This window comes from Accipiter gentilis, chromosome Z, assembly GCF_929443795.1.
Source record: "Accipiter gentilis chromosome Z, bAccGen1.1, whole genome shotgun sequence".
Classification (NCBI taxonomy): domain Eukaryota; kingdom Metazoa; phylum Chordata; class Aves; order Accipitriformes; family Accipitridae; genus Astur; species Astur gentilis.
Genome location: NC_064919.1, coordinates 73,873,319 through 73,900,118, shown reverse-complemented (window position 1 = coordinate 73,900,118; position 26,800 = coordinate 73,873,319). Strand labels below are relative to the sequence as shown.

At 42.5% G+C, this 26,800-nt stretch overlaps 2 protein-coding genes across 5 annotated transcripts in view; one reads left to right on the top strand and one right to left on the bottom strand.

Annotated features, from left to right (window-relative positions):
- The window catches only part of EGFLAM (EGF like, fibronectin type III and laminin G domains), a 76,177-nt gene extending 69,856 nt beyond the window's left edge, over positions 1 to 6,321 (top strand). For all 3 annotated transcript variants that reach the window (XM_049794327.1, XM_049794326.1, XM_049794328.1), the window contains 4 exons: positions 628 to 771; positions 3,439 to 3,522; positions 4,602 to 4,705; positions 5,225 to 6,321. In XM_049794327.1, coding sequence (XP_049650284.1) covers positions 628 to 771; positions 3,439 to 3,522; positions 4,602 to 4,705; positions 5,225 to 5,379 — 487 coding nt within the window. In that variant the 3' untranslated portion in view covers positions 5,380 to 6,321. The remainder of the gene's footprint in view (positions 1 to 627; positions 772 to 3,438; positions 3,523 to 4,601; positions 4,706 to 5,224) is intronic.
- A 6,266-nt stretch (positions 6,322 to 12,587) lies between these two features.
- Positions 12,588 to 26,800, bottom strand: part of LIFR (LIF receptor subunit alpha) — a 54,862-nt gene continuing 40,649 nt past the window's right edge. For both annotated transcript variants that reach the window (XM_049794324.1, XM_049794325.1), the window contains 6 exons: positions 25,190 to 25,291; positions 23,411 to 23,578; positions 22,592 to 22,753; positions 21,432 to 21,525; positions 20,789 to 20,867; positions 12,588 to 20,121 (listed from right to left, as the gene is read on the bottom strand). In XM_049794324.1, the coding sequence (XP_049650281.1) occupies positions 19,483 to 20,121; positions 20,789 to 20,867; positions 21,432 to 21,525; positions 22,592 to 22,753; positions 23,411 to 23,578; positions 25,190 to 25,291 (1,244 nt within the window). In that variant the 3' untranslated portion in view covers positions 12,588 to 19,482. The remainder of the gene's footprint in view (positions 20,122 to 20,788; positions 20,868 to 21,431; positions 21,526 to 22,591; positions 22,754 to 23,410; positions 23,579 to 25,189; positions 25,292 to 26,800) is intronic.

Genomic DNA, 26,800 nt, shown 5'->3' with positions numbered 1-26,800 from the left:
TACGCTTTCTGAGAGCTAAGAACAGACATACAGAGCTTGTATCTGTAAAGAGGCTAAGGATTTTAACTCCTGCCTTAGCCTAAAATTTAGGTCCTCAAACTTCTTTTTTGGCTGCTGTGTACCCTAGAAGATGCCCAAATTCCAGCAAATTGTGGGTTGTTTCAACAAATTCCTCCATCAGCCTGTATTTCAGCCACTGCCTACAGGAGGCTTCCCAAATGTCCTCACCTGCAGCTTGGTACCTCTCACCTACCAGGAGTTTCTGATTTGCCCTTCTTATGCTTCTTCCACTGGCTTCTGAGGGCACCAAATCTACTGGACATTCTCAAAATGTGCTTGTTGGACTGGATTTCACACTACGCTTGGGGAGAAAAAGGATTTTCTCTTATTTGTGTAGAGTAACTGAATACCTATTGTGTTTGGGATTCTGGAGGGACAAGTTCAATTCCCCTATGATGGAAATGGGGATGTGAACCAGAGTCCCTCACACATCAGCATGTAGGCAAGTTGCAAGACAGTAACCTGCAAGATCAGCAGAGAAGAAATACTGCTTCATCTTTTATGTTTTTTTGAAAGAAGACTGTCCCAGTTCAATATTTTACTATTATTTTCCTCTACATTAAACAGGGTATCAGGATCAAGAACGAATGTATTCATGAGGTTTAAAACCACAATGAAGGAAGGTCTTTTGATGTGGAGGGGAGACAGTCCCATGAGACCTAACAGTGATTTCATTTCCCTAGGCCTTCAGGAAGGAGCATTAATATTCAGGTAACTCTCTCCCCCTTATTTGTGTTGCATGCAGTACACTCGGGGCTCGAAGGACCTGCCACAACACATGCAGTGCACTTGTCCTTTGGTATAGTGTGAGGCAATTACATCCTCAAGGTTTTGTTCAGTGACGGGTCCTGTTGTCTGGGAAAGGATATGAGTTGAAGAGGTAAAGTGCTGCAAGCATTGCATCATTCCTGCTCCCTTCCAGTTTTTAAAACATCTGCTTTTTAATGTGATTTTCTAAAAGTCACCTTACGAGGGTACAAGTATTGTCAGTAAATCCCCCCATGCCTCTTGAAGCACAGTTAAGCAGAGCAGGTGTGGGATTTGCAGAGAGAGCAGGGGTCGAGGAAAAACTCTGCTGACACCCGTGCTCACTGCAGGCTCACTCTTCACCGGAGAGCGCACATGGGAGCAGGGCTCCCACCTTCTCAAACAGCCAAATATCCAACCCTGTGATACAAACCCAGCTGGCAACAGGCTTTGTTACTGCCACCATCCACAGAACCACTTACTTAAGGAACAAGGAACAAACTTACTTTCAAAAAGCTGAAATTGGGGAGTGTTGGGAAATGTTGGGCTGAACTCGTGTTCTCTCTCCAGAATCACTTTCTCCCTTGCAGACACTTAGGCAGATTCCATGCAACATTTTGCGTGATGCTTTTTTGGGACTTCTGCCTTTTGAAAACCCTATCTTTCCTCATGATCGCCTTTTAGGTTGTGTAAGACAAATATTGAAACAGCAAACTACAAGTGCCTTCAGTATTATGGATTCTTGTGAGACACTGTTATTTAAATGGCAAGTATTTTGTTAATCATTTTAGCAAATTTGAAGTTATCTTTTACTTGATTTACCTGGTTGTTTGTTTGCTACCATGGACTCATGGTAGCATAGACAAGCTGCAAATTTCTATTGAAATTTATTTTTTGTAAGCTTTTTTTTTATGTGATTTTCTGTGGTTAACTTTGCAAAAACTCTTAGTTTCCTTATCGTTTTATAAACAAGGAACTGACTCTGCAGAAATGGTGCATTTTTTAAATGTCTTTGGGACAACATGTCTCTCCAAGATGCGTGGCACTAATTGGCCACTCTATTCTATCTGTTTTCTAGGTACAGTGCATTTTTGTTAGGGTCGTTGCTAACCCCCAGATACACAAAGGTTTTAGACCAAACCAGCTGAATTTTACTGAAATATCTGTACCATTCACATGCAGTTAGGATGGTGAAAAATTAAGATCCTAAATGAAAAAACTCATAAACAATCACTGCATACTGAAAGTGAGCACTGAAGATGATGGTGAAAGGACAAATTCAGAAAAAAAAAAATCATCTTCTTTCAGAAAGAGTGATCCTTGTGCTACTTTTCCACCATTTGAGAGGTGAGGTCAGGAGAATATCAGGGCTGTGAATTGGTCAGAAGTATTTTCCTGCAGCCCAAAATTAGATATCTTTGTTCTGGTCCAGTCTGAAATTCAAAACCTACCTTTTCTTTCCCATTGTCTATGGCCTAGCAGAGCAGGTTCCCTGTACAGTGTAACTGCTGCTGTAAATTCTTTCTGTTGCTCCCTGCTTGTGTGAAGGTTATATCACTGTTGCAGGGGATCTCCATTCATTAGGGTTATGAATCTCATTTTTGTAACCAAAGGTCTAAGACGGATACAAACCTGAACACCCAAATCCTTCTATAGCTCTTGACCTAGACTGGTATCTGCATTTTGGGTAAAAGGAGATGCTTGTTTGAGACTCTCTTAAACCTCTGGGGAGGAGTCAAATTTAGGGCAACCATTTTGCTCTGGGCGGCTCATGAGTTAATGTGCTGTTCTCAAGTACCTAACCCTTGCCATGAACTTAATTCCAGGTTCAGCCTTTTTTGAAGAGATGATGATGTTGGCTTTGATCTCTCTAGCTTGGTACAGGCTGAAGGCCAGCAGCGGCTGTCTCAGGCTAATTCATCTTGCTTATTTAGTCAGCTGAGCACCCAAAAGCTCACTGTGTTGTAGCATCTACCTTCCCTTTGTGAAAGTTGGGCCAAATTTCTGGGACTCAGAAGCTAAGATGCCTGAAGTGTAAACATGATGGGGACATTATGTCTGCTGAGTAATTTTAGTAGCAGCAAACGCAAAGAAATAATCAGAGCTGCAACTGAAGCAGGGAACTTCATGATTATCTCTGCATTTATTTATTAGGCTTCATCCTTTCTAACATCACAGGTCTCAACCGTCCTTATAATTCAGATGATTTGTAAATTGGTTATACGTTGCATGCTTATTTGCTCATGTAATAATTTATTTATTAACCATGTTTGAAACCTCCCACAGCTCTGTCACATTAGGCCAAAAGTTTGTAGGTCACTGACTTTCATAACCTCCTGTTTTGGGGAGGAACTGCCATGCAGAGGCCCCCTTCTTGCTCCCATGGGATGGCAGTGATGGCACTCACTCTGACCTGGGCAGGAGGGAGTTTTGCCTGTTGCTCCACGAGCTTGACTTTGCAAAATAAGTGCATTGCTGCTAGGCTTCCAAAGAACTTCACTGGTCCCCCAGAATCCGAGCCATAACGGGAGGATGAGCAGGTGGGGCACAGAGTAAGGACATCTGAGCAATTTGGCAGGCAGCCAGTCATTGCAAGGGAGGCAGTAACTTTTTAATTTTTTTTAATTGTAGCTACAATTTGGGCAGTGGCATTGCTTCCATCATGGTGAATGGCTCTTTCAGCGACGGCCGGTGGCACAGAGTCAAGGCGGTTCGGTAAGTGGCCACGCTTCATCAGGGAGGCGTTTTGAAGCCGCCCTGCCATTAAAGGTGCTGGCTGGCATGTCTGGATGCTGGTTGGGTGTGAATCACTGCAGCTCCACACTCTCACATCGCTTAGGAGTCGAACTGTTAGCAACTTGGCTGTTTCAGGACAATGTACACAAAGATTATTGTATTAGAGGTGACAGCGTCAACTCAGCACAGCTCAAGGCAGGCTGCCAAAGTCACGCAGGGCTATTCTGGGGCTGTGACAGGCATTCTGTTAAACCCATACCATTTGGGTTAAGAGTATTTTTCTTTAATGTCTGCATTTTGAAATTCCCTAGTGAGCATTTTGTGGTCTGGCACAAGCAATGGAGCACGGACAGTGTATGCCTACTTTTTCTATTTGGAGAAGGTGCAGACATCTTGCAGTGTATATATAACTCATATTTATAACTCATTACCTCATGGGAGGCAAGTGTGCCCAGCAGGGAAAGCACACATCCCTCTCTTCATGAGAAGATGGTTCCCTAGAAATCGCAGGCTGACATTATCACAACTTGTTACCAAATTCAGTGAGCATAGGAGCCCATCAAGTGGCTCTTCTGTCAATGAGGTTATTGACCATATATAAAATGGAAATGGCCTAAAAGGTTTAGTAAGAAACAAAACTGCTTATAAGTATGTTTTACCTTAGCTTGCCTATTTCTTCACTTATATTGAAGCTTCTGCTGTTTACTTTTTGTATTACACCTGATTTTTAACAACACATCAGAACCTCTTCATCCTCCCCTCTCCCCCAGCTATGCAATTTACTTCTTTCCCATTTTTTTCTCCTCCACAAATGTCCCCCACACCCTTTGCAGGTCTCTGACATCTTAGTCCCTGAAAAAAAACCCCACCCTGAAAGGTCCGGATTACCGTAGCACACTGCTGTCTGTGGGGCTTCCCAACATCAGTCCCAAGCCTTCGCCATGAACCCTGCCAAGCACTGAGTCACCCTGGTCTCCTGGCAAGGGGGAGATGCTGCTGCTCCTCCTCCTGCCTGGTTGTAGGCTGGATGCATGAGAGCGGTTTGTTTCTCGTTTCAGGGATGGACAGTCTGGCAAAGTAACTGTGGACGATTATGGTGCCAGGACTGGTAAATCCCCTGGGAAGATGAGGCAGTTAAACATCAATGGAGATCTCTATGTAGGTGAGTGCTCACCATTCACTTTCAGGACCTGGATGTTTTTTTGTGTTTGTGAGGTCAGCTGTAAGGCAGGGCATCTCTGGTCCATCTCTGGCCATCCATCTCTGGTCCTCCACAACCTGGTTTTTGTGGTGAGGCCTCTCTGGGTGGGATGGGGTGGACTGCTATGAGAAGGGACCAGCACCGTGGGGTGCACTGTGGTACCCCCAGCAGGTACACAGAGAAACAGTGAGAAGCAGCTGCAAACCCTGCACCTTAGTGGGAATCTGGGCACAAGCTTATTCAGCTCTTACTGATGCTACAATTTTTGCAATAAATAATTAGCATCCTAGTTTATTATCTCCTGTTTGGCTCCTCTGTATTTTCAAGTGCCTAAAAGACGCATTTAAAAAAACCTGTAAATTAAAATTCACTTCTGAGGAGTGCTAGGAAAGCTAATGGTGTTTGTTGGGCATGCAGTCTGCTAATCAGGAGCAGACACCCATGTTGGTGAAGAGTTTCTCATTGCTGCCTTTCCCCCAGGTGGCATGAAGGAAATAGCCCTGCACACGAACAGGCAGTACATGCGGGGCCTGGTGGGCTGCATCTCCCACCTCACCCTTTCAACCGATTACCACATCTCACTGGTGGAGGATGCCGCCAATGGGAAGAACATCAACACGTGTGGGACCAAGTGACAAGAGAGGAATCCGTCATGTGCTTGTGTGTGTGGCTGAGCACGAGCTGGCTGCCACAGCCCTCTATGGCCAGCCCATGTCCACCATCTGGGAAGGTGACAGAGCCAAAGGGAAACTTGGAAAAAAAAAAAAAAAAGAAAAAAAAAAAAGAGCATTTTTCCCTCTCTTTTCCTGACCAAACCAAACCAAGTATTTTGTGTAGGAACTGTCCCCTTTACCCATTAAGTGCTTAGTGAACGCTAAAGGTTGTGCATCAGTGCAAACAGCAAAGAAATGTGTGGTGTTATGAGTAGCTCAATGACTGTGTTGTGGTGCTTAGGTTATCTTTTGTAATATCAGGGAAAGCAGTCTTGAAACACCTGTATTCATCCCACCCTGCAGTGGTACAATGACTGTGCTGTTCAGCAAATACACCATCAGGCAGTGTATCTATGCATTCAAATGTATGTCCTGGAACAAGCAGTTGTCCTTACAACTCCCTGATCTAGCTAAATTATGTTTCATCCTGTGTAAATAACAGCTACAGTGACTGGTTTCAAAATACTGTTGTTTGTTGAGAAGGAAAGTTCTAAAAGTCTACTTTTTTATTACAAGTAACAAAATCAATGAACCAATTTTGTAGAAGTAATTTTATACTTGTATATTTTTTATAGCAGAAGCAGACCTGCTTACATGGTATAACTTTTAACATTTAGGTGTACTATACAGCTAGCTCTTCGCACACTTTCCTAAAAATAGCAAAATGACCTGTGGTTTAAATTTGTTATATGGGAGGCTTAATGTCTGTATTATACAGTTTTGGTGGAGATATTTGTGAGTTATCACCAGTTTTAAATCTGACTCTTTTTGTTTTGTAAATTTCGACAGTTTAAAATTGTACATTATGAACCTTTCCTGGCTTAAACAGATTAAAAGATTAGGAAAAAAAAAAGAACGAATGCTTGCTACTGTGGTATTATAAATCACTTACTTTTTTTTTCTGAAAAATGAAAAAGGGATATGCAAGAGGCCTTGGTGGGTCACAGTCCTCTTAAAATAAAATGTTTTCTAGGCACTGGACCAACACTTATGCAACCTTGATTGCCAAACCGTAATTTAACTAGGCAAACAGCGTGTTGTCGAGACACTGAGGAAATGGTCCAGGATTTCATAGTTTGGAGATTTTTCTTCCTTAACTCTTTGTTCAAAGTGCATCAGTGAGCCATCAAGGCAGACATCCACTGTGCAATGGGGTGCCCCACAGTTTGCCATGTGCCAGCAGTAGGAGAAGCACAAACCTCCTCAGCAGTGCAGACTCATCTGAATGCTGATGGCTTAAAAGGACCTGATGTGCACGGTAAAAGCCGTGCAGGTTTCTGCTGCCTTTTTACTGTGCCCAGGGTGCTCCTGGCTCCCTGGGAGCTAAAACACATTCCTGAGACTTGTCCCAGCTACAGCTGAACGTGAGCAGCTGCAGGATTGAGTGGAAAAAAAAATAGCTGGTACTAGATAAGGGCACATGCAAATAACTGCCAAGGAGACCCCAGCTCCTCTTGTGCACCGTGAAAGGGACACCCTGATCACTTAGGTGAGAGATCTTGTGCTCCTTGTCGGTATGGCAGCAGTAATCACAAACAAATACAGCCACTTGTTAGAAATAGAAAGAAACAGAAAAATACATGGTGGTGCCAGCGTGTAATGTGCATCTGTGCTCTGCCCCTTTTTCAAATCACCCTTCAGAAAAACTGTCTGTAGAGGACACAGGCAGCTTGCAGAGGACCTGGAGACAGTTATGGCTCTTCTCCCAAGAGAAGTGAAGTTTTGTTTGGCTTGGGGAGCCCCACAGGGAGAAAGAAACCTGTGCATCGTTGGAGAAAAGCAGGATAAAGTATGTACGATCAAGATGCGGCTTTAAAATGAAAGTAAATGGAATATGATGCCATTGGATGTAAAGGGGAATTGTGCAGAGTTTGAAAAGGGGTAAAAAGTAAAGCCTCTGGAGGCTGAAGGTCTTGCTGACTGCTCTCTGCAGCAGCCCTGTGCCAGTGGCCGGACACAGCCTGCACCTGGGCTGCATCTCAGCCGCTGGCTGCTGGAGAGGGAAGACTCATGTTTTATGAGCTCGAGGGGTTTCCCAGATGGTAGTGACCTGTCCTGACCTGGGGCAGGGAAGGGAGATCTGGCCAGCTGTACCCCTAATCCTGGGGACCTGCCATGCTGCTGGTGATAGGGGACAACACTGGTCCAGAAATGGCGTCAGTCTCCGCTCTGTCCCATGTGCCTCGCCTTTCCCATCCTTTCATTTCTGTCGCAGGGTTTGGAGAGTGGCTCCAAGACAAACATCTGGCGGGAGAACTCTCTATTTTAAGATCATTTACTGCAGAATAACAGGCGTTTTGGTACAAGGCGATACTTCTCCAGAACAAAAGCTGCTCTTTGAAATGCAGGGTAGGGAGGGAGCGGGTAAGAAATACCTATGTTGTTGTTGTGGAAAAAGAAGAGCAACATACGGCAGCTCCCCAAATGCCTCTTTCCAACTCTGTGTATCACCAGGCGGGAATTCAGAGCTGGCAGCATCATCCCACCGCGGCACAGACTGAGCACGAGTGGCACAGCTGTGTGGTGCTCAGTGGGGGGATAGCAAAGATGATGTGGGGTTTGAATCTTTTAGTGAAAAAAAAAAAAAAGGTCCTTTCTGCAGCCTTTTAAAGATAGTCTGAGAAACTTCCAAAGAGGGAAGAATCCCACATCCACGTCTCCAGTGTCTTTGGGGCAGCTTTGGGATAGGTAAGAGGCAGGGGTTTCCACTCAAGGGGCTGAGCAGGAAATAGGTGCCAGAAGCTCAGGAACATCTAACCAGATGTGGAGGCTTGGCCTCTTCCCCAACCCCACTGATGCTGGGCCAAGGATGGAGAGGGGAAAGGCAGACAGTGCATGGCAGAGTGCTTAGTCATTTTCCCAGGAACTGGCTTGGATGTGCAGCTCACTGTCTCCAAGGCTGTTTATTAATCATGTTATTTATTGCTTAGGCCATATCAGATGCTCGGCATGGCCCTGGTGGCACTGTGGGTTGACCTCTTGCCCATTGACAGACCAGCATCCTTTTTGCCATAGGTACCTGTGCAAACCAGCAATGAAGCCAGCAGTCCCAGGTGCTTCTGCCTCTCTTTGTAATTTAATCCCCTTCCTAAAAGTGCAGTTCTTAGCTTTCTTCCTAATTTTCCACATTAATCCCAAAAGATATCCCCCTCCACTTTCTAGGGCTAAACACCCTCCTTGGTGCCAGCCTGGGATGGGCCAAGTCAGGCTTTGTGCTGGGCACTGGCTGTCGGGCAGAGCTGCTCCCTGCCTGCCCGCTGCTCTGCCCAGGGTACAGAATACCTCGCTGCTCTCCACCACTCCTCCATCTCCCTGGGGACCAGGCACTTGGGAATCAGCAGTTGGGTTTACTCAGGTCATCCTAAAGCAAAATAAGGAAAAAATCCCCACAAACAAAAAAAAAAAAAAAAAAAAAAAAAAAACCAAAGAAAAAATAAGAAAAAAAGGCAAGCAAAAAGAGACATCAAGGGCAACTAAAGCCAGACCAGACTAACAATGGTCCTTATGGTAGGAAAATTCTCCCTGCACTGGTGCTTCCTGGTTGGTCCAAGGTGAGGGGCCAGGAGCTCTTTTCCATCCCAGTCCTCCCTGCCTGGCCCCGGGGAGCAAAGAGGTGAAGAGGAGGAGGGGCTGCCAGGGTTGGGAAACTGCCTATTCCCTGCTGGCGCATTGGCCTGCCATAGGTGTCTGTTAAAAGTCACTATTTTGTCAGCCAGGCTTTGCTTTTGAGAAAAACATGTTCATTCTATTGATAAAGCAAAATAAGCCAGGTGGGAAATGCATTGTTCCCGCTCTGCACGTGCAGCTCCCTCCACGGTGGCATCACCCCACAAAGAACAAATCTCCTCACTTTAAAGGACTAGGTAAAATGCAGCTGTGGCTTACTCATGGAGAGCAGCAGCCACATCCCATCAGCCAGATGTGTCTTTTTACCACCATTTTATTTCTTGGGGGGAGTGGCGTGTGCACGCAGCGGGGGTTTCCCTTCTCCAGAGCAACACCTTGCTCTGATGTCCGAGTTGGGGCATCGCCTGCTCCAGCAAGTGCATCCCTCCTTCCCACTCCATTTTTCCACCAGTCTGTCACTGCAGACACCCCTGGGCCCCTTGCTGGGCAATGATGTGTTCCCACCCCTGCGCTCAGGCATCTCACACATGAGTAACAGCCTGGCACCGGCACCTACGGTCGCCGCAGCTCTGCGAGGTCCTGGCTTTCCGCCCGCATGGACAGGACCCGACTCATCTGCGAGTGCCCTCTTCACAAACCCCCTGTGACAGAGACTGCTTGGCAGTGCTGCGACCGGCTGCCCTTATTTCTCTGGAATATCCATTCACTGTCAGAGCATTTTTCCTTGTTTATTGTGTACAGGACAAAGATGACATTGTTCCCTTCCCTTCCCAACCCCCCCCCCCCCGCTATTTCTTTTTTAAGCTTCCCTCAGTCTTCCTTCCTAGGAAAACAACGGTGCCGGTTCTTTCAACACTGGTCCCCACAGCTTGTACTTTCCAGCACTGTACGTTACCATGACGTATGGGGACAGTGTGAAAGAAATGGGGCTGCTGAGTATGGACACCCCATACTCAGGCTCACAAACCAGTGGCTTTCCAGCCTTTTTTTTTTTTGTTTTGCAGACCCTTAATTAGTTTCTAGTGGCAATAGCTGCAGTGTATGTAGTCACTTTTTGTGGACAGTGTGGTACCCCTGGCAGGAGGGTTGGAACTTGATGATCTTTAAGGTTCCTTCCAACCCAAATCGTTCTGTGATTCTATAAATTTCCTCAATTTTCCTGTCTTTTAAAGACACCAGAGGGGCAATATTTAATATTTTTCTTTACAATTTCTCTTGCTTCCATTTCTTTCCTCACTACGGCTTTTAATGTTGGTGTCAGCAAAGCAGAATTCAAAAATGGAGTTACCAATTTATCATCATGTTTAGGCAGTTTTCATTTGAACACATTGTTCTTGCAAAAACAGAGATTTTTTTAAAGAACTAACAAATGCCTCATACACAGGGACTCTGTAACCTTTATTTATGTGTTGAGAGTAACTTTTTGCCGTTGCAAATGCAGAGAAATGCTGGACATTAATGCTACAGCTAGTGCCATGTTAAGAGCAGCCGGTGTTGACAGTACAGGGAGAGTCAAGTGTAAGTAAGTAGAAGGTAAGGATGTGTGCTGCAACAGAGCCAGGAAACACAATGGTTCAAGTCCCTCTCCCCACCCTTGTCCCAGTGGTGGAAAAACAGGGCAGTCCACGTGCTCTGTCATTACCCAACCCTCCATCTCAGTTGCTGGGATTTTGTAGCATAACTTATTTTCTTTGACCGGCTGCAACGCTATGTGAAAAACAGACTCTGTGATTTTAATTACGTTGTAGAAGTGCCTGTGTCTGTAGTTCCCACGTACCTCATAAATGCACCCAAAATTAAAAGCTCAAGCTTGCAACCGGCTTGGGGTATTTCACCTATACTGCTTGTGCATTCTAAATGCGACATGGCAGGATATCATCAGCAACAAATTTCTGCGGTGGCTTCATGACTAGAATCCCTCCCCGATTTGCCCCGGGATAATTCAGCACCAGCGTGGGGCTGCACACCCGTGCACCCCACAGGCACACCCTGCATGTGGGCAAGGCACACGGCAGGGCCATTCGTTGCAGCTGAGCGTCCTGGACCAGGGCAGGGACGGCAGCGTCCGTGGAGGGGTCAGACCCATCTCGCCTCTCGCAGGGCCGGAGCTCGCAGCCGTTCTCTCTCACGCATTCGCTCTGCAGTGGCAGAGCACAGCCTGGGCTAACTGGCCTGGACCCACTGTGGACATGACACAGCTCCATCCCCGCAAAGAAACCTGCTGCTTCCCTGTTCCTCTGGTGCTGCCGTCGCATGAGTACCGCCGTGCCAATGGATGGGGAGCGCCAGCTGTCCCTAAGCTGTGTTAAATACCAAACCCAACAGGATTAGCCTAGTTTTGCCAAGGTTTGAGTGAGCTATACCTGGACAATTTGCAATATCTTCAGAAGATTTTGCAAAACTATCATCCTTTTACTTCTTTTAGACCTGAGGCCCGGATGATGGAGTGAGACCTGTCTTGAACTCATCCCTGGTGTTCCTGCACTGGCCAGAGCAGTTGCAGGGCTTGAGACTGCAGCTGAGGGATTTCACCTTTGGAATAATCGAAGCCTTTCCTCATTCCCACAGCCCTATGTGTTTCAGTCTTTTCAGAGCAGTACTCTTCACTCCTGCTTAAAGGACTTAGTACCCTTGGCCCCGCACCTCCCCAGCGCTCAGTGGAGCTCACACATCCTGCCTAGTTGCTGTCATACCAATAAGCTGCACCAATCTGCTACTGCAAGACAAGGAATTGACTCCGACTTGTAAGATTGTGTCCAAAGACATGGAGAGAGCACAGTGCCACCATGCAATGATGGCTTCACATGACATGCTGTGATGTGGCACCTCTCTGTCCGCACACTGTTAAGCCCATGTGTCACTCCCCAGTTCAGACGCCATGGTTAGATGAGCCACAAAATTCCCAGGACAAGGGAGTACTGTGGCGTAAATGGCCTCAAACAGAAGGCCCATGTTACAGCCACCATGGAAACTGATCATCTCCATTCCACTAAAACACACTGAGAAAGTGTCCTATGTCACTCATACCGACCCCACAGTGCACAGCCTGGGCCCCTCCTTCCTGCCACTATATCCTTTATCCTGAAATAGGGATGTCTGCCACATAGACCTGTCCTCCATGGAGAGTCTCTGGCTCAAGCCCTCAGCCCAAGCGTGCAGGGAAATCACACCTCAAAACCCCAGTTGTGTTACAGCCATAAGCCGAGGAGGACACAGGTGAGTCAGTGGGCCTTCTTCCTACCATCACATCGCATGGCAGGAACAGGAGAGCTTCAGTGGACCATGTATGTTCGCACTATAGCATGCTGTGCTTAGGAGAAGCTGCTCAGAGAATATCTGCGTTACGACCCGCTCCGCTGATCAAGAAGCCAAGGCTGTGCTTGCCAGATCATGTGGTTATTTACTCTGGCACGAAATTAGAATAACTCTGTTTGTACTGGAGCATGAGCAGAATTTAACTCTTCCTTAAAAATAAACATGCAAGCAAGGAATATGAAAACATGTAAGAGTGTAAGAAAATATATTTATTAAATTCCATGGCAATACTATGGTAAAATTGTTAAATACATGCGTATTTTTAGACACCCAAGCAATACAACAGGAGTTACAGCAGCCAAGCAAACTAAGTTTAAAACATATGCAAAGTTGGTATCTTAGTGTTAGGTTAGTCTTAAATGTCACCTCCCACACTGGAATATTATATCCCCAATATCATCCCACACTTCCTTTTTCAAGCATGCATTTGTTTAACTGCTTAGCTAATAAATTTTCATGTTGATACAATTTGTTGAATCAGTATTTTACTTGGTATGCTACAACTTCATTAAAGTGCCTTGTGATGATTTTGCTTAAATTGTGAAAGAAGTATTTTTTCAGTAGCAAATTTGGAAGCTGGAAAACTTCAGCATCATTCAGCAACAGAAATATGTTAAATGACTGATTAGATTTAGTGTGTTAGGAAGACTATTTTGTCAGCTTGATTTATTGATTTATTCTCAGAATTAATTTCTATAGATGACTTTCAAATTGGCAAACAATATTTTCACTAGTATTAAACAGAAGTCCATTAAAATCTTTGTAAAAACAACATAAAAACATCTCTAAACAAATTATTTACGCTGTAAAAAATACGGTATAAAAAGAGCTAAAAAAAAATTGAACCTGTTCACAGTATATATTTTAAAAGTTACAGCATTATAGTACAATGTATTTTTTTTTCAGGTGACCTGTATGACTCCACCAGCTCCGCTGTTTTGTGCGCCACAAGATCAAAGTCCAAATTACTGTTACCTTTGAGTAGGATTTCACACACGAGTTGATTCAGTTATCTTATTTTTTTACTATCCCCTTTTTTAGTATTACAAACTTTTCTGACATGCCATGAGGCATAAAATGCTGTTCATCCTAAGCCACTCTTGAGTCACATTAAGGAAACACTGACAAAGTTATATTCAAGGATTCTTTTTTTTTATTGTATTACTACTAAAAAGTGTGAGACCTTGCCAGATTCTATTTTACTTTTCCCTGCTTGAGCTATTTCTTTTTTGAATTTTCTTCAGCCCAAAGAATGAAAATGGGAACATTTCATTTTTTGCTTTGTCCCTGGGTAAGTTTTACTTCCTATACTTTGCACAACGTGAGACCGTGAGACCAAATGAGTTGCAAAGGTATTGAACCTTCTTGTGGAAGTTGTGCGTACACTTCCACTGGAGCTTGCTTTCGTGTAACAACAGCTGAAGTGCAGATTTGGGACTGTCCAAAAACCTACCTAGAGATTCTGTTGGGTATCACATCAAAAAATAAGGATGTCATCTGCTCTGCTGCACCAGTAAGTCACCGGGGCCGTGCTGGCACAAGGAGAGGGTGAGACTGGAGAGGGATTAACCGTATCTTCTTATGCAGCACCCTGCCATTAGACCAGCTCACCTGCATGGGGATGCTGAGCCCCTGCCATCCAAAACAACAGAAGTTCTCTGGGGACTTTTTTGTTGTAAGAGCAGAAGGAATTAATAGACGTTTTTGTGGGGAAAAAGTATTGTCATGCACCCTGGGACAAGTTGTAAAGTTACAGAAACCCCTGCCAATATCATCTGAGGTTTGTTTGCATAACATGCAAAAAGGAAACAAACACTGGCTATCTTAGAAACACTGGGGAAAATCCAGAGTTATATAAATGGGGGAGGAGACGAAAGAAAATCATTACGGAAGAAACTGTTTTCCAGCTTCTAAGAAATATTTAAAAATTTAAGACAGGCCTAAGCATGAGGAAATTAGTTTTTAAACATTCCAATATTTCTGAATCTGTGTCTGGCATTTGGGGTCTGGGACTGTGTTTCCAGGCTTGCTAAGGAAAAGGCAAAGAAAAAGCCAACAACAAATCTTGCGAACTGTCGACAGCATCTCTGAGCATCAGCCACACAGGGCACTACATGAGCATGAACTCATGTAGTGTGTCAGAGGAGTGCAGACGGCAGCTATTTCCTCTAAGATGAAACTGCATCTCAAAATGCATATATTTAAGTACAGGGCTCCAAAAAAATCACTTTGGGAATTGCAAACCAACTTCCTCTGTAATATGCACCTAGGTACATAATGATGTAAGCACATATGTGCATAAAGGGTTAGGACTTTTCTTAGTGTTAAAAATATTAATGCCATTTGCACTGAAGTCTTCATCAAAGTCTGTGGCAGAACAGAAGATGCTATTTACATGGGAAGCTCTTGATAGATTTATGGTACATGGAGCCTTGTTAGCAATCTGATCCTTTAAATGTTACATTTTCCCTATGTATTTCAAATTCTTTTACTATATTCCTATCTACTTGTAGGTAAACAAATATTCAATTTACAAAGCAGTATTTGTCTAAAAATAGAGCACATGATTTCTCATTGCCTTTTCAGAGTGATGTCTGAACACCTTCTACCTCCAATGCATTCAACTGCCTTCATTTTTGCTACTGTTCGTGTTCAGCTGAATGTCCTGGAGGACAAGATCACAGGAAACGCCACAGCCCCAAGCTTTACCCAGCTGAACTTATTAAAAAAAAATAAAAATAATAAAAAAAAATGGCGGCTTGAACATGCCTCTTCAGAGCAGCCTAAAACTCAAGGTCAGCAGGAGCTTGCTGCTGCCATGTTCCCAGCAGAGGAAAAGCTCTGGTCCGCCACATAAACCAAAAATGAAGAAACATGGCACATTTGTCAATTGTGTTGTGACAGACAACAAGGCTACTGGTTCCCTTTGGAAATGGTTTACCCATGAAAGCAGCAACTACAGACAATAAAGACAGCTACCACAGCAAATGTCAGTCATTGGGTTCTAAGTCTGCCTATGCAGCCACTGCATAGCAGGGGAGGTAATTACTGCCTGCCTGTAATATTAGCTTACTATTTTGTTGATATATTAACTAGTAGTTCTGTGAGGTATATCACATGCAGAGCTACCATCCCAAAATTTAACACACAAACCCAAGGTCCCAGATCCCCCCACATGTCAGAACACTAAAAATAATGAATGTGTCAAATAGGAGAGTGCATGATGTTACATCAAATGTGACTGAGGTTCCATGCATACAGCGAACAGCACAAAAACCTATTACAACCCCCAAATTGTCACATACGACAGGCATGGCTCAAAAATAAAAAGCAGCAGCACCGATGATTTGCTTCAGAAAGAAATTGCTTGGCATTAACACCCTAAACCTCTGAACACTGATCCAACTGGAGGATTGAAGCACTAAGTAAGGAGTAACAGTGTTTCAGACACAATCCCTTCTGCTCATATCCCTTCTGGAAGTTGTTGTTTTGTTTGTTTTTTAAAAAGCTGAACTAGTCTTATTAAAAAAAAAAAAAAAAGGCAAAAAAGCCAAAAAAACCTAAAACAAAATAGATACTCAATAAAGGAGTAAGATCTTTCAGAAAATGATGGTTAGAAAATGCAGTATTTTGCTTCCTAAGACATTTTTCAGAAACAATTTGACTGAAGAGGCTCACCAGGAAGCCCAAAGGCACTAGTACAAGGAGTCTGATCCCCTCTGAAGCCCGAAGTTTAGTCTTACAATTGTTACCAGTGCATTTAGAGGCTAAACAGAACCATGCTTTGAAAGTGAATTTGGTATGAAGACACTCCTAAAGACGCTTCACTGGTTTAACATGGCACTTGGGCTCAGAAAGCATGTCCATTCCCTGACAGTCCCTGTCACTCATTCTTACTGCTCCATGCACCTAGGGATGTCTTCACATGATCACTAAATTAGCACACAACCTCTCGCTACCCATCTGGTATTTGGATTCACTGCTGAAGATTTAAAATAGGCATTGGAAAGGAGTCCTCACTGGCAGCACTGAATAGGCTCAAAGGAAACCACAGAGGTGAAGCAGCTGAGCTTTCAAGTGCTGGAATGAAAACTGCTTACTGGTTCATAACCATTAAGCAACAGTAAATGATGCTACATATACTGCACAAGCCTGTGTCTCTCCCCCATTTGCCCCACTCCTCTGCTACTGATACAAGATGATGTGTATAGTAAGCCATTGCTATTAACAGGACTCTTCTGCCCTACGTCAAAACACCAGTCAAATAAAATATACAGTCAAGGTTGTTGTTTTTTTTAAAAAAAGTGATGGATAATTAGATGAGAGTGCTTTGATAACATCGAGGCAGACCCTGTGTTTGTGGATCTTTCCCCTGCCTAATCACTGTGAAAGGAAGCAATTTAAAATGCTGTTGCCTTTACTGAATAGGAAGAGCAGCACAAAGGAAAACCTGAGTATGTGATGCATACGTTTAAGTGGTTCACCGTGGGAGCACTGAGAAGGGCGTTAGGCTGCTCCTTGCAAGCTCTCTATGTTCTCAGCAGCTGCCCTAGCTTCCAGTCTGCCAAATCAAAAATTGCTAGTACTCTCAAACTTCAGTTTGGTTTTGTTTCTTGCAACACACAGCTGTATGAAAGCACAGTTATTCTTCATGATCAGCTGTTCCACTACAGAGGGGGTTTTTTGTTTGGATTACTATACAATACTGATTGCTCCTCTGCATTGAGAAACTGCTCCATAAAAACCCCAAACCACTACCCATACACTCTGTCCATGACATCTTCTGCTTTCAATTAAAAACATATGGCAGCACAATCTAAAATTCATCTTAGGAGATAAACACATTAAGACAAATCTGCACTAGTGGAAAGAAATCTGCTCTACAAGACATGTTGTAACAAAAGGTTGTTAGGTTTTAGCCACCTCCCAGCTAGCAAGCACAAAGGGCAAAACTGCTTCCTTTGATGTATTAGATTAGTGTTCTGAATAATAGGCAGTAATAGATTAGGCAGGAAACTTTCTCTTGTGGTGATGCCTGGTGACAGATGGACACCCGCTCTTCGCACTGCCTGTCTGCCTTTTCACTCGCAGCTCTGCTAATTCCAAGACTCAACCTCAAAACCATCTGCACTTTCTGTTCTTTCAGACACACCTTGCACTCTGTCAGATCTGCAGACAGACCTATTTTTACTGCCTTCACAGTTCACTCTTCCAGGGGGCACACACAGGCAGTTGTTACTGATGATGATGATTGAATGCTGTTTAGTGTTTTGCCTTTTTGTCAGTTTTGAAATCCTTCTGTATTTTCATTCTATGGTGATGGCAGAGACATACCAACATGTGAAACTGCAGCATCCTTTGCTGCAGTTAGGTTTAACCTAATGCTTGGTTTTATTCTGATGGCCTGATCATGTGGTTTGGAGAACAAATGTCTGCCAAGCTAGCCATCCTCCTGGTCTGCTCTCACACCTTTACAACTAGCAGCTTAGCCAATTCACCCTCCTTATCTGTTTTGAGATCTTGTTTAGAAAGCCACTCCCCCATCTTATTTATTCAAAAAACTGCAAAGTAGATAAGGAAATTGAAATCTAAAAAGATGAGGTTAGGACTTTATGGAGACCCTTTTTGATCAAGCTCTCTAGTGTTTGACCTCTCACCATTGTGTTTTACAGTAAGGAACAGGTAAGTTAGAAAGCACTTTCTCCTGTAAGCTAGTGAAATTCACGTGTGCCACAGTATGAAGTTTACACAGTGAAATGTTACAATTACAGCTGCCTAGAGATCCGTATATGAAAACAAGCATTTTCAAAGATGATTGTTCTGAACGCTCCTTTAAGCACACAAATACATTATTTAAGCTTTCTTTGCATCACGTCTGGTAAAGGAGAGGTAGAATTAGCGGCACTAAAACCTCCTTGGGTTTCTCCCTGCCACTGGAGAAATCCCACCTTGTACTCTCAGGTAGGATTTCTAGAGAAGGTCCTGTTGTTTAGACACTTGAGAACAGCCCCGCAGCAGGTGGCAAAGCTAATACAATACAGATCATCCAAAGAGCAATTTGTTCTCAAGGAGCTAGTACTACTACCTCTGATTTTGCATGCCACACTGCTTGGACAGCTAGTGTTAGTAGACAAGATTTCCCCATGGCTTACATTACTGTATAGTGCAAAGACTGCTGAACACTGGGGGCGAGGATTACTGTACCACTTTGAAGCAAGAGATCTGGAGCTGAAGCTATGAAATACAAAATGCATTAGTGCAATACATTAGGAAAGATTAACTCCTTAACCAAAGGATAGAAAAAATATAGCGCATTCTAAGTTTAAAAAAAAAAAAAAAAAATTAAACTTTATGCAGTTCTTGCTGAGGTTTAAATCAGTGTTACACCTTTTTTCCCCAAGTTTGTACCCCTGAGTCAAACATTGAATAAACATTGTACAGTAGGTACAGAAACTAGTGTCTAGTTAAAAAGCAATAGATTCAAATGGCCATTGCTTCAGAAATGTTAAACAGTGACAATACCCTTCAGTATGGGAGAGGAAAAAAAAAATAGCACTCTCATTTGTTCTTAGTTTATAACTAGGTAAAAGATCTCAAGAGTTTCCAACCACATCGTTTCCATGTGTTAGGCTGAGGTTTGTGATAAATGAAACCTTCAGTAAGGAAACCTGTCGGGGCTGCATCATTTGAGTACGCACAGCTGAGAACAACTACAACAAAGCAAAGCAATCTTTCCAAGTTATAAGTTGCATGAGACCATATTAATCTTGGAGCACTATGTGAAGATAGGCAGAGTTCTTTGACTATGATTATCAGGAGCTCTAAACTTAATACCCTTTATATCCAATATATCTTACTAGAGTAATAACTAAATTGCTATAACTTTGGCCGCTCGGCCTCTATTAAAATGGAACATTAACACTTCCACTAACTTAAACATGGTAACATTCAGCTCACTAGAACCTCTGCTGACTGTCTCCAAGAATAATTCATGCCTTTTGCACTTTTCTTCTTCCTTTCTTTACAACATCAGGAATAAGAGCTTATGTTAAAGACAGGTTCAGGTGCGACGAGGACTCACTGTTAATCATTTGGTTTGTTCTGAAAAAAGTGTGTAAAGGACCACCCTATGTTACTGGGTTTGGGAGAGTCTTCATCATCTTTTGGGGGAAGCAGAAACTGTCGGGAATTAATGGAGCACGGGCTTCCAAATGATGCATTTTCATTGTTGCTTTCAACTGATCCAGGAGAGTCTGGAGTGTCCATGTTCCAGGTGTTTGTGTTTGCCTGAGGTCTGTAACCTGCAGTTTTATCCAATTCTTCCTCTGCAGGTGAGCGACTCTCTATTTTCAGAGCACTGATAGGCAGCTGCATTTGTGGCTTATAGCCTGCTGTAGTCACTAAGTCTATTTCTGGCTCCTCCTCTGGTTTAATTTGAGGCTGGTACATTGACTGGATGTCAATGTAAACCACCTGAGATGACCCCACAGGTTCATCCATAGGGGGATTTGAGATCTCCTCTTCAATGATAGGTGGGCAGTAGGACACAACCACGTGGTTCTCCGTTTCTGAGTCAGAGCCATCTTCAGGCACAGTGGTGTCTGCTGCTGGGGACATCATCTCTGTGTCTTCAATCTTGGGAGCTGCAGACCGTGTTTCCACCACTTCAACACTATTGGGGGTGCATGGGTTCATTTCCAGTGTTTTAAGTGTCTTATTCCCCTGAAGTGACAAGAAGTAGAAGGGGAGAGACTAAGCCAAAAGACCTGGAAATCCTGAAAGCAACAACTTGCCCAAATTAAACCAGTATGTTGGCTTGTGGCTTGCCCACTGCCATTAGTACAATATTAACCAAAAAAAAAAAAAAAAAAAAAAAGTGGGATGCTGGCTCATCACATATTCTTGTTAATGTTAAAAGTATTTTAGCCAACTTAAAGACACTCTGGATCTTGCATTAAGTGTTTGAGCACTCTTTCCCCAAATCTTGGCTTCGTATAACCCATTCCCGAACCTTGTTTAAATGTTACACTCAGTTCCAGCTACTATGTCTACCAGAAGGTTGGGGATATGGCATGTATGCTTCTCCACACGTTCTACTCCTCCTAACACTACGACAAAGATGGGTTTGTTACTCCCACATTGTTATCATGTACTGACACTTCTCATTAGTGCGGGAGGAGAGAAATGCAGCAATCCTTTCAGAGTTCAAACACTGTAGTAACAACAAGTAAGCTCTTGAGAACAGGTGACAAAAGTTAATCAGTAACTTGCCCTGTTCCCCCCTGCCACAGTGTTATTTCTACAACTGGAAGACTTTAAGTTTGCAAAAGAATTCTTTACTCGTGATACCTTTCAGAAGTTTAAAATACCAGATTTAAAATAGGGTTACCTCACAGATGTTCTTCTGAAACTGCAGTGCCTTACTGTTCTCAGGATTCGGGATCTCCGGATAAAATGTTTCTTTAATCCTTTAAAGAGGGAAGAACAAACTTTTTAAAGTTACCAAGCCCTGAAACAGATTGCGAATACACTAAAAGAGTCAGGACATTTCCCTTTAATTCAGAATACTGAAGACATCTGGCACAAATATTTAGTGTGTTACACTTTCACTGAGTATTTAATGGAAAAAACAGCAAATGTTGGGGTTTTTTTTGGTTTTCTTTTTTTTAAACTGGGGAACTCGATATGCCACGTTTACGAAAAGTTGAAGATAGGATGTCTACCTGAATGTTTGTGGATGGCTTACAAATTATAGTTTGTTGCCAGCTTATTTCCATTTGGGAACTATTTATAGACAGTGCTCACTGGGAGTCAGGCTCCTGCAAAACCTTTTTGCATTCCTCACTCTGACCTCCCTCCAACTCAATTTCTCCCTCACCTTCTACAATGTGTTTTTGCCACCCACCTTTAAACAAAGCCCACTGACATCTTTGGGTACTTGGAGAAAACAAAGAGTAACTGAAATTGTGGAAAACTCTAGCACTGAGGCAAACACATCCAGGAAAAGATCAGTACTGAATGCAGGCATTTACCATTCCCTCTTTCGGTAGCAGAAGACACTGGCCACCACTCCAAGCAGCACAACCACTGCCACGGGGATGAGAATTGCAATGATTAATCCTACAGCTGAGAGACAAAAAAAAAAAAAAAAAAAAAAAAAAAAAAAAAAAAAAAAAAAGAGAGTAAATGTATATCCAAAGTTACTAGCGAGTTTTATGCTTTTTCTAACATTCCCACAGATTAGTGACCGTTTCATTAAACTCAGTCTAACAGTGTTCTGCAAACAGTGACCTATACCATACACTTTCCCTCTGCTGGAAGGGCAAAAGTCCATAAACAGAGCTGATTCAGTGATAACTACAGGAATCAGCAGATACTTCTCTCTGATTGCTCAATTGCGAATGGCTTCATGTGCAACACAAGACGGATTGCCACTGTAATTCTGTTCTCAGTAAGCACTGGAACTGCACTTTCATGTTACTTGAGCTAGCTAAATCTCTGTTAATGGCTCTTATAGGCCAACAACTCATTGCACAAACTGCACTGCCTTACAATGCTTCTAATCTCCAGGGTTTAGCTCCAATACATTCCCACTGCCTTCCTCTACTGATGTTAAGTGCCTCAAGTTTGATTTTTCATGTATTTTAGTTGCACCCCAGTGTTTAGTCTTTCATGAAATACTTTTTTTTTTCCCCCCCCTCATTCCCTAAAGTAATTTTTTTTTTTTTTTCTAACTGTCCTCCTGGGTTTGTTTCTGTCAGGGGATCGATAAAACTGAATTCAAAGCAGAGAGGCATCTGTTTATAATTCTGAAACTGGTAAATATTTCCACAGTGTCTTTCTTCCCACCATGTATTAGCAGATATTCATCATGGGAAATGTGACAAAAACAGCTAGCTGCTTGAGAATACTAAGTTCAGACTCAACCATACTTAGTAGTAGCTTAGAAGTTATTTTTCTTATATACAGTACCATGAACTACAAGGTAGCTGTGATAGGAAAGGATCTTTCCTCACCCTGAACTGTACCAATTTTTTGTATTTAAAAATAATCAAGTAAATAAATTAAAAATTAGACTGTAGGCCCAAACTACCTAAGGGGACCAGAAAAAAAAACAAAATAAGCTCAGCATTATGTACATTGCACAGGCCCTGTGCTGAAGACTATTAATGAACAGGGATATTCAACTTACAGTCCTCCTTTGTCACCACATAGAGGCTGTTTGGAGGGCTCAACCCGCCAGCAGTGTAGGCTTGTAGGTCCAGCTGGTAACTTGTTTTCCCTTGAAGATCAAGTATTTTCAAAGACTTCTTTGTTAAGTCAGTGATATTCTTAACTTTAAGTTCTGGGTTCCCTGTTTGTTTGGAAGCAATAAGTAAAGCATAACTTTGTAAGAAAGGATTCACAAAGACAACCCCAGCTTTAGCAAGACTTTCTCAAAATCAGCATATGAAACCTGAAGAACAGTCTGTGTAAGGAAAACTGAAATAAAGAATCCTAGCAATGCTGCTTGCTTACACAGCACCAAACAGCACAGGAGTGTGTAGTTGCTGCAGACTGGCTTCAGTTTCTTATACTCCTGCTTGTCTTCTTATGTTCATGTGACTCAGGCTTCAGTTCTGTACAGAGACGCCCTTACAAGATGGGTACTGGAAGAATATACTCAATGAAATATAGACATGCAACCTCCCCCATGTCTTGTCCACCCAGGATATCTGTATGCAGGGCAGTGTGCCACATTGCTACTTAGTCACTGCATAGCTTTATGGCCTTCATGAGCCAGGGTTTTCTCTGACTTTTGCCTTATATTAAAAAACAGCTATGCTAACCACACAAGGAGATGATTATTTCAAATGCTTTTGTCACATATCAGGGGCCAATTATGCCAGTAAGTAATGCAACTGAATTATGATTCAAGCTTTTTTTTAAAGTGAAATTAAATGATTTAAAAAAAAAAAAAAAAAAAAAAAAAGCTTGAGCAAGAAAGTTGTGATCTATAGATTTCATTTACCTGATTCCGAAAGCCTAGGCTTTAAAGCATCTTTTTCACCTTTTGCAAAGGAAAGACGGTATCCCTCTAAAAACCCTTGACAATCTTCTATAGGAATGTCTTCCCATTTTACCAATATAGAATCTGAAGAAGTTTCTTCTACAGTAAAATTTGGTGCACGTTTTGGAGCTGTAGGGAGAATTATGAAGGGAAAAGCTAGTAAGTAATTATTAAATGCTGAATCCATGTGTTTCATCAGTTTCGTTTCAGGGCTAGCATTTTCAACTTGTTCCTGAATACTTTTCCCTCATTGTCAAGAACATGTGAAAAGACTTAGCAGGTGATACTACAAAAATACAAGTATGTCAGTTTCATTGTTATTAATTACTGCAGTATTATCTACTAACAGAAGTTGAAAGAAGAATCTCTCCCTGGGCAACCTTCTTACAGATCCATACATGTAAATACCCTTCTTCCTGCTACAAATCCCAAAAGATTGCATAAACATTCAGACCACACAAATTACTTAGCTTTTAAAAGCTTTAACTCTGTGACTTCATGGCTTGTCTTCAAATTAAACAAATTCTACATTCCTATCATGGAAATCTATCTCAGTTTAAAAGAACTACTCTTAGCAGGCATCACAATTCCTTATTCCAATACCTGCACCACACTGAAAGTGTTAGAGCAGATACTGTGTAAGGTCATGTGCATCAGGACTTAGTCTGACATTTGGCATTGATCTACCAGTGCTGAACTCATGTTTAACAATGCATCTATTTTTGTCTTGATGGTTATCTGTCCAAAGGAAAATCTAAAGTTTTAGAATGAATCTATGCTCTTGTGCAAAATTAATACATTTCTCAGATCCTAATAAGTTTCTTCTGCATGTTTGATGCATTTTTAGTCCCCCAAAGTCTTTATCCTTTCATCTTGAAAGCTTCCAATCTGTTGAGAACACATATGGAAGAACCTTCTGGGAAACTGTTTAGGATTTTTGCAGACATGCAAATGGCTGAAAGTTGAGTTTCTGGTAAAATTGCCTTAATCTCACCTTTAACCTTAGCAATGAAATAAAAAATGGCATTTCCAAGGGGTCAGATTATGTCAGCAGCTCAGTTTTCCAAGCAAACTATTTTAGCAGAAAACACATTAAACTTCAAAGTGAAATGCGTGCTGCAGTTACAATACAGTACAGTTGTGATGTTAAAGGGTAAAGCCAAGTTCAGATACCTGCGAACAGAAAGCATTCAGACACTAATGCATCTCCAGGCAAGCAAAACTCAGCCTTGGATCAAACCGCAGTTACCCAGATGGGGTTGGTACAGGAGGTAGTACAAGTGCAATTCTCAAAATGGCTTATACTGTAGGATCTTGTTCTGGTCTAAGAAGTGCTTTTAAACAGAAATGTTGTGGACACCTTTTATATTTGCTGAGCTGTACCAAATGTGCTCAGAAGTTTACTTTGACTTGATAAATCAAAGTAAGTTGCCTCCCCTCCCGCAGAAGTGACTGCAGGCCTGTGGTTCAAATTATGCCTGTGCCTTCAGCTCTGAAGACCACTGTCTCCAGAGCAAACTTCTGTGACACCCTGTGCCAAGCTGGGGAACACAGGGTCATTCCAGGCTGAGAGCTGGAAGTGGCTGGAGAAATGTATCACAATTATATGCAGAGAACAAGCAGAAGTCAGTAGTACTGTATGGGGATTCTGGTCTCAATCCTCTTCTGCCAAAACTGAGCTAAAAATAGACACAGTCTAAATCCACTTTGTAAAGATCCTGAATGATAAAGTGCACTTACGCAGCTCTTTCATATACCCAGTTACGTTTTTCAGTAACTGATATCCACTGGATTGGCAGCCATATAGTGAAAAGTTGTATCTCACGCCAGGTTTAAACAGAGCTGCAAGAGAAAATTGCTGTAAGAATACTTCACTTATGAAGAGTGATGCTTTTAGCTTTCATGGGACACAGACTTACATAAATACATATTCAAAAATTACAAAGTCTTAGACCACACTGTTAGGTATAAACACTATGTCTACTTGTAATTCCTATAAAAGGTATGCCATCAGATGCAGCTTAGAAGCAGTAAGCAAATCTAGCTCCCAGAGAAATTTTGATTCTAAACAAATAGGATTCAAAACAAGCTACTCAAATTTCATAAATTGCTCTTTCCATGGGGAAACACTAACTGAAGTTACCAGAAACAACCCCTTTCCTTTCCTCCCACGGTAGCCATGTAGATCCTGCCTCTTCAGAAATACAAATGTATTTTGAAATACCCAAGCTTATTACAGCAACGGTACAAAACAAATTCAGAGAACTCTCAAAAGTGATAGTGAAGCACTTCAGCCATGAACTCCAGGCCTGAACTGACTCTGCAAAACACAGATAGTCATCAAATTTCCAGTTCACATATCTTTGGTGGAGGCATAGGTGTTTAATACTACAATGTGTAAATAATTTACCATCTCCTGGGATTTTCTCAAGTTGGGGGTGTACACTACTTTCAAAATTTTTTCTAAACAGGATGCCACTGTGAAACTCTACAGAAGTCAAGTGGGGTTTGCAAGAGTTTAGGTCCAGTCTGAGAGATTCTCCTGGCAGGACTAAGCACTGAGGTGGATCTGCTAGCTTGAGCCCTGTCCTAGTGGCCTGGTAACTCCCACTATGCGCTGCAATAAGCATCCCAGGGAAGAGCTCAGAACCAGAGCACTGCATTGTTGGACAGCCATAGTATTGTCTGCTTAGAAAAAAAGCAAGCTCTAGCCAGCGCAAAGGAAAACAACATGGACAAGGTGTTGTAATTACAGTCAGGAAAACATATTGCCCCCCTCCCAGGTCCCACTCCCCCCCAGCTGTCCTATGTACACAGCTCCAAGTTGTTTTCTCTAACGGAGACTTTATATACTAAACTCTTCTAAAAAGCAAATATATACTATTTTAGACAGCAGAGAAAAATCCTACATCTTTCTTGGGTCCTCTCTTTCTTCTTCTGCTCCTACTTGTCCAACCACAGCTGAGTTTCATTTCCCTGATCTGCCCACCAGCATCTAGAGACCTGAAATGTGCCCTGTTCCAGGAAATTTCAATTGCTGACAGCAAGCCAACACATGGAGGTCACACTTAAAAAAATCTGCCTCATGTAAAAACAAAGGATTAGTCTCCCCCCCATCCTGAGCAGTGCTGTTTATGTTTAGAATCCAAATAAAACCCCAAACCCTAGATTAACCATTATGCATTAGGCTGAGTTAGGAAGTTGCTGGGTGTAGCTAGAAGAGGTAATTTTGAAACAGTTAATAAACATAGTATGATAACAGTCAAGTAAAGACTGATATTTGGATTTGGCAAGGCTGTGTAAGAAATTAAAATAAACACAGTACCAAGAAGGGGTTCATTTATATACACA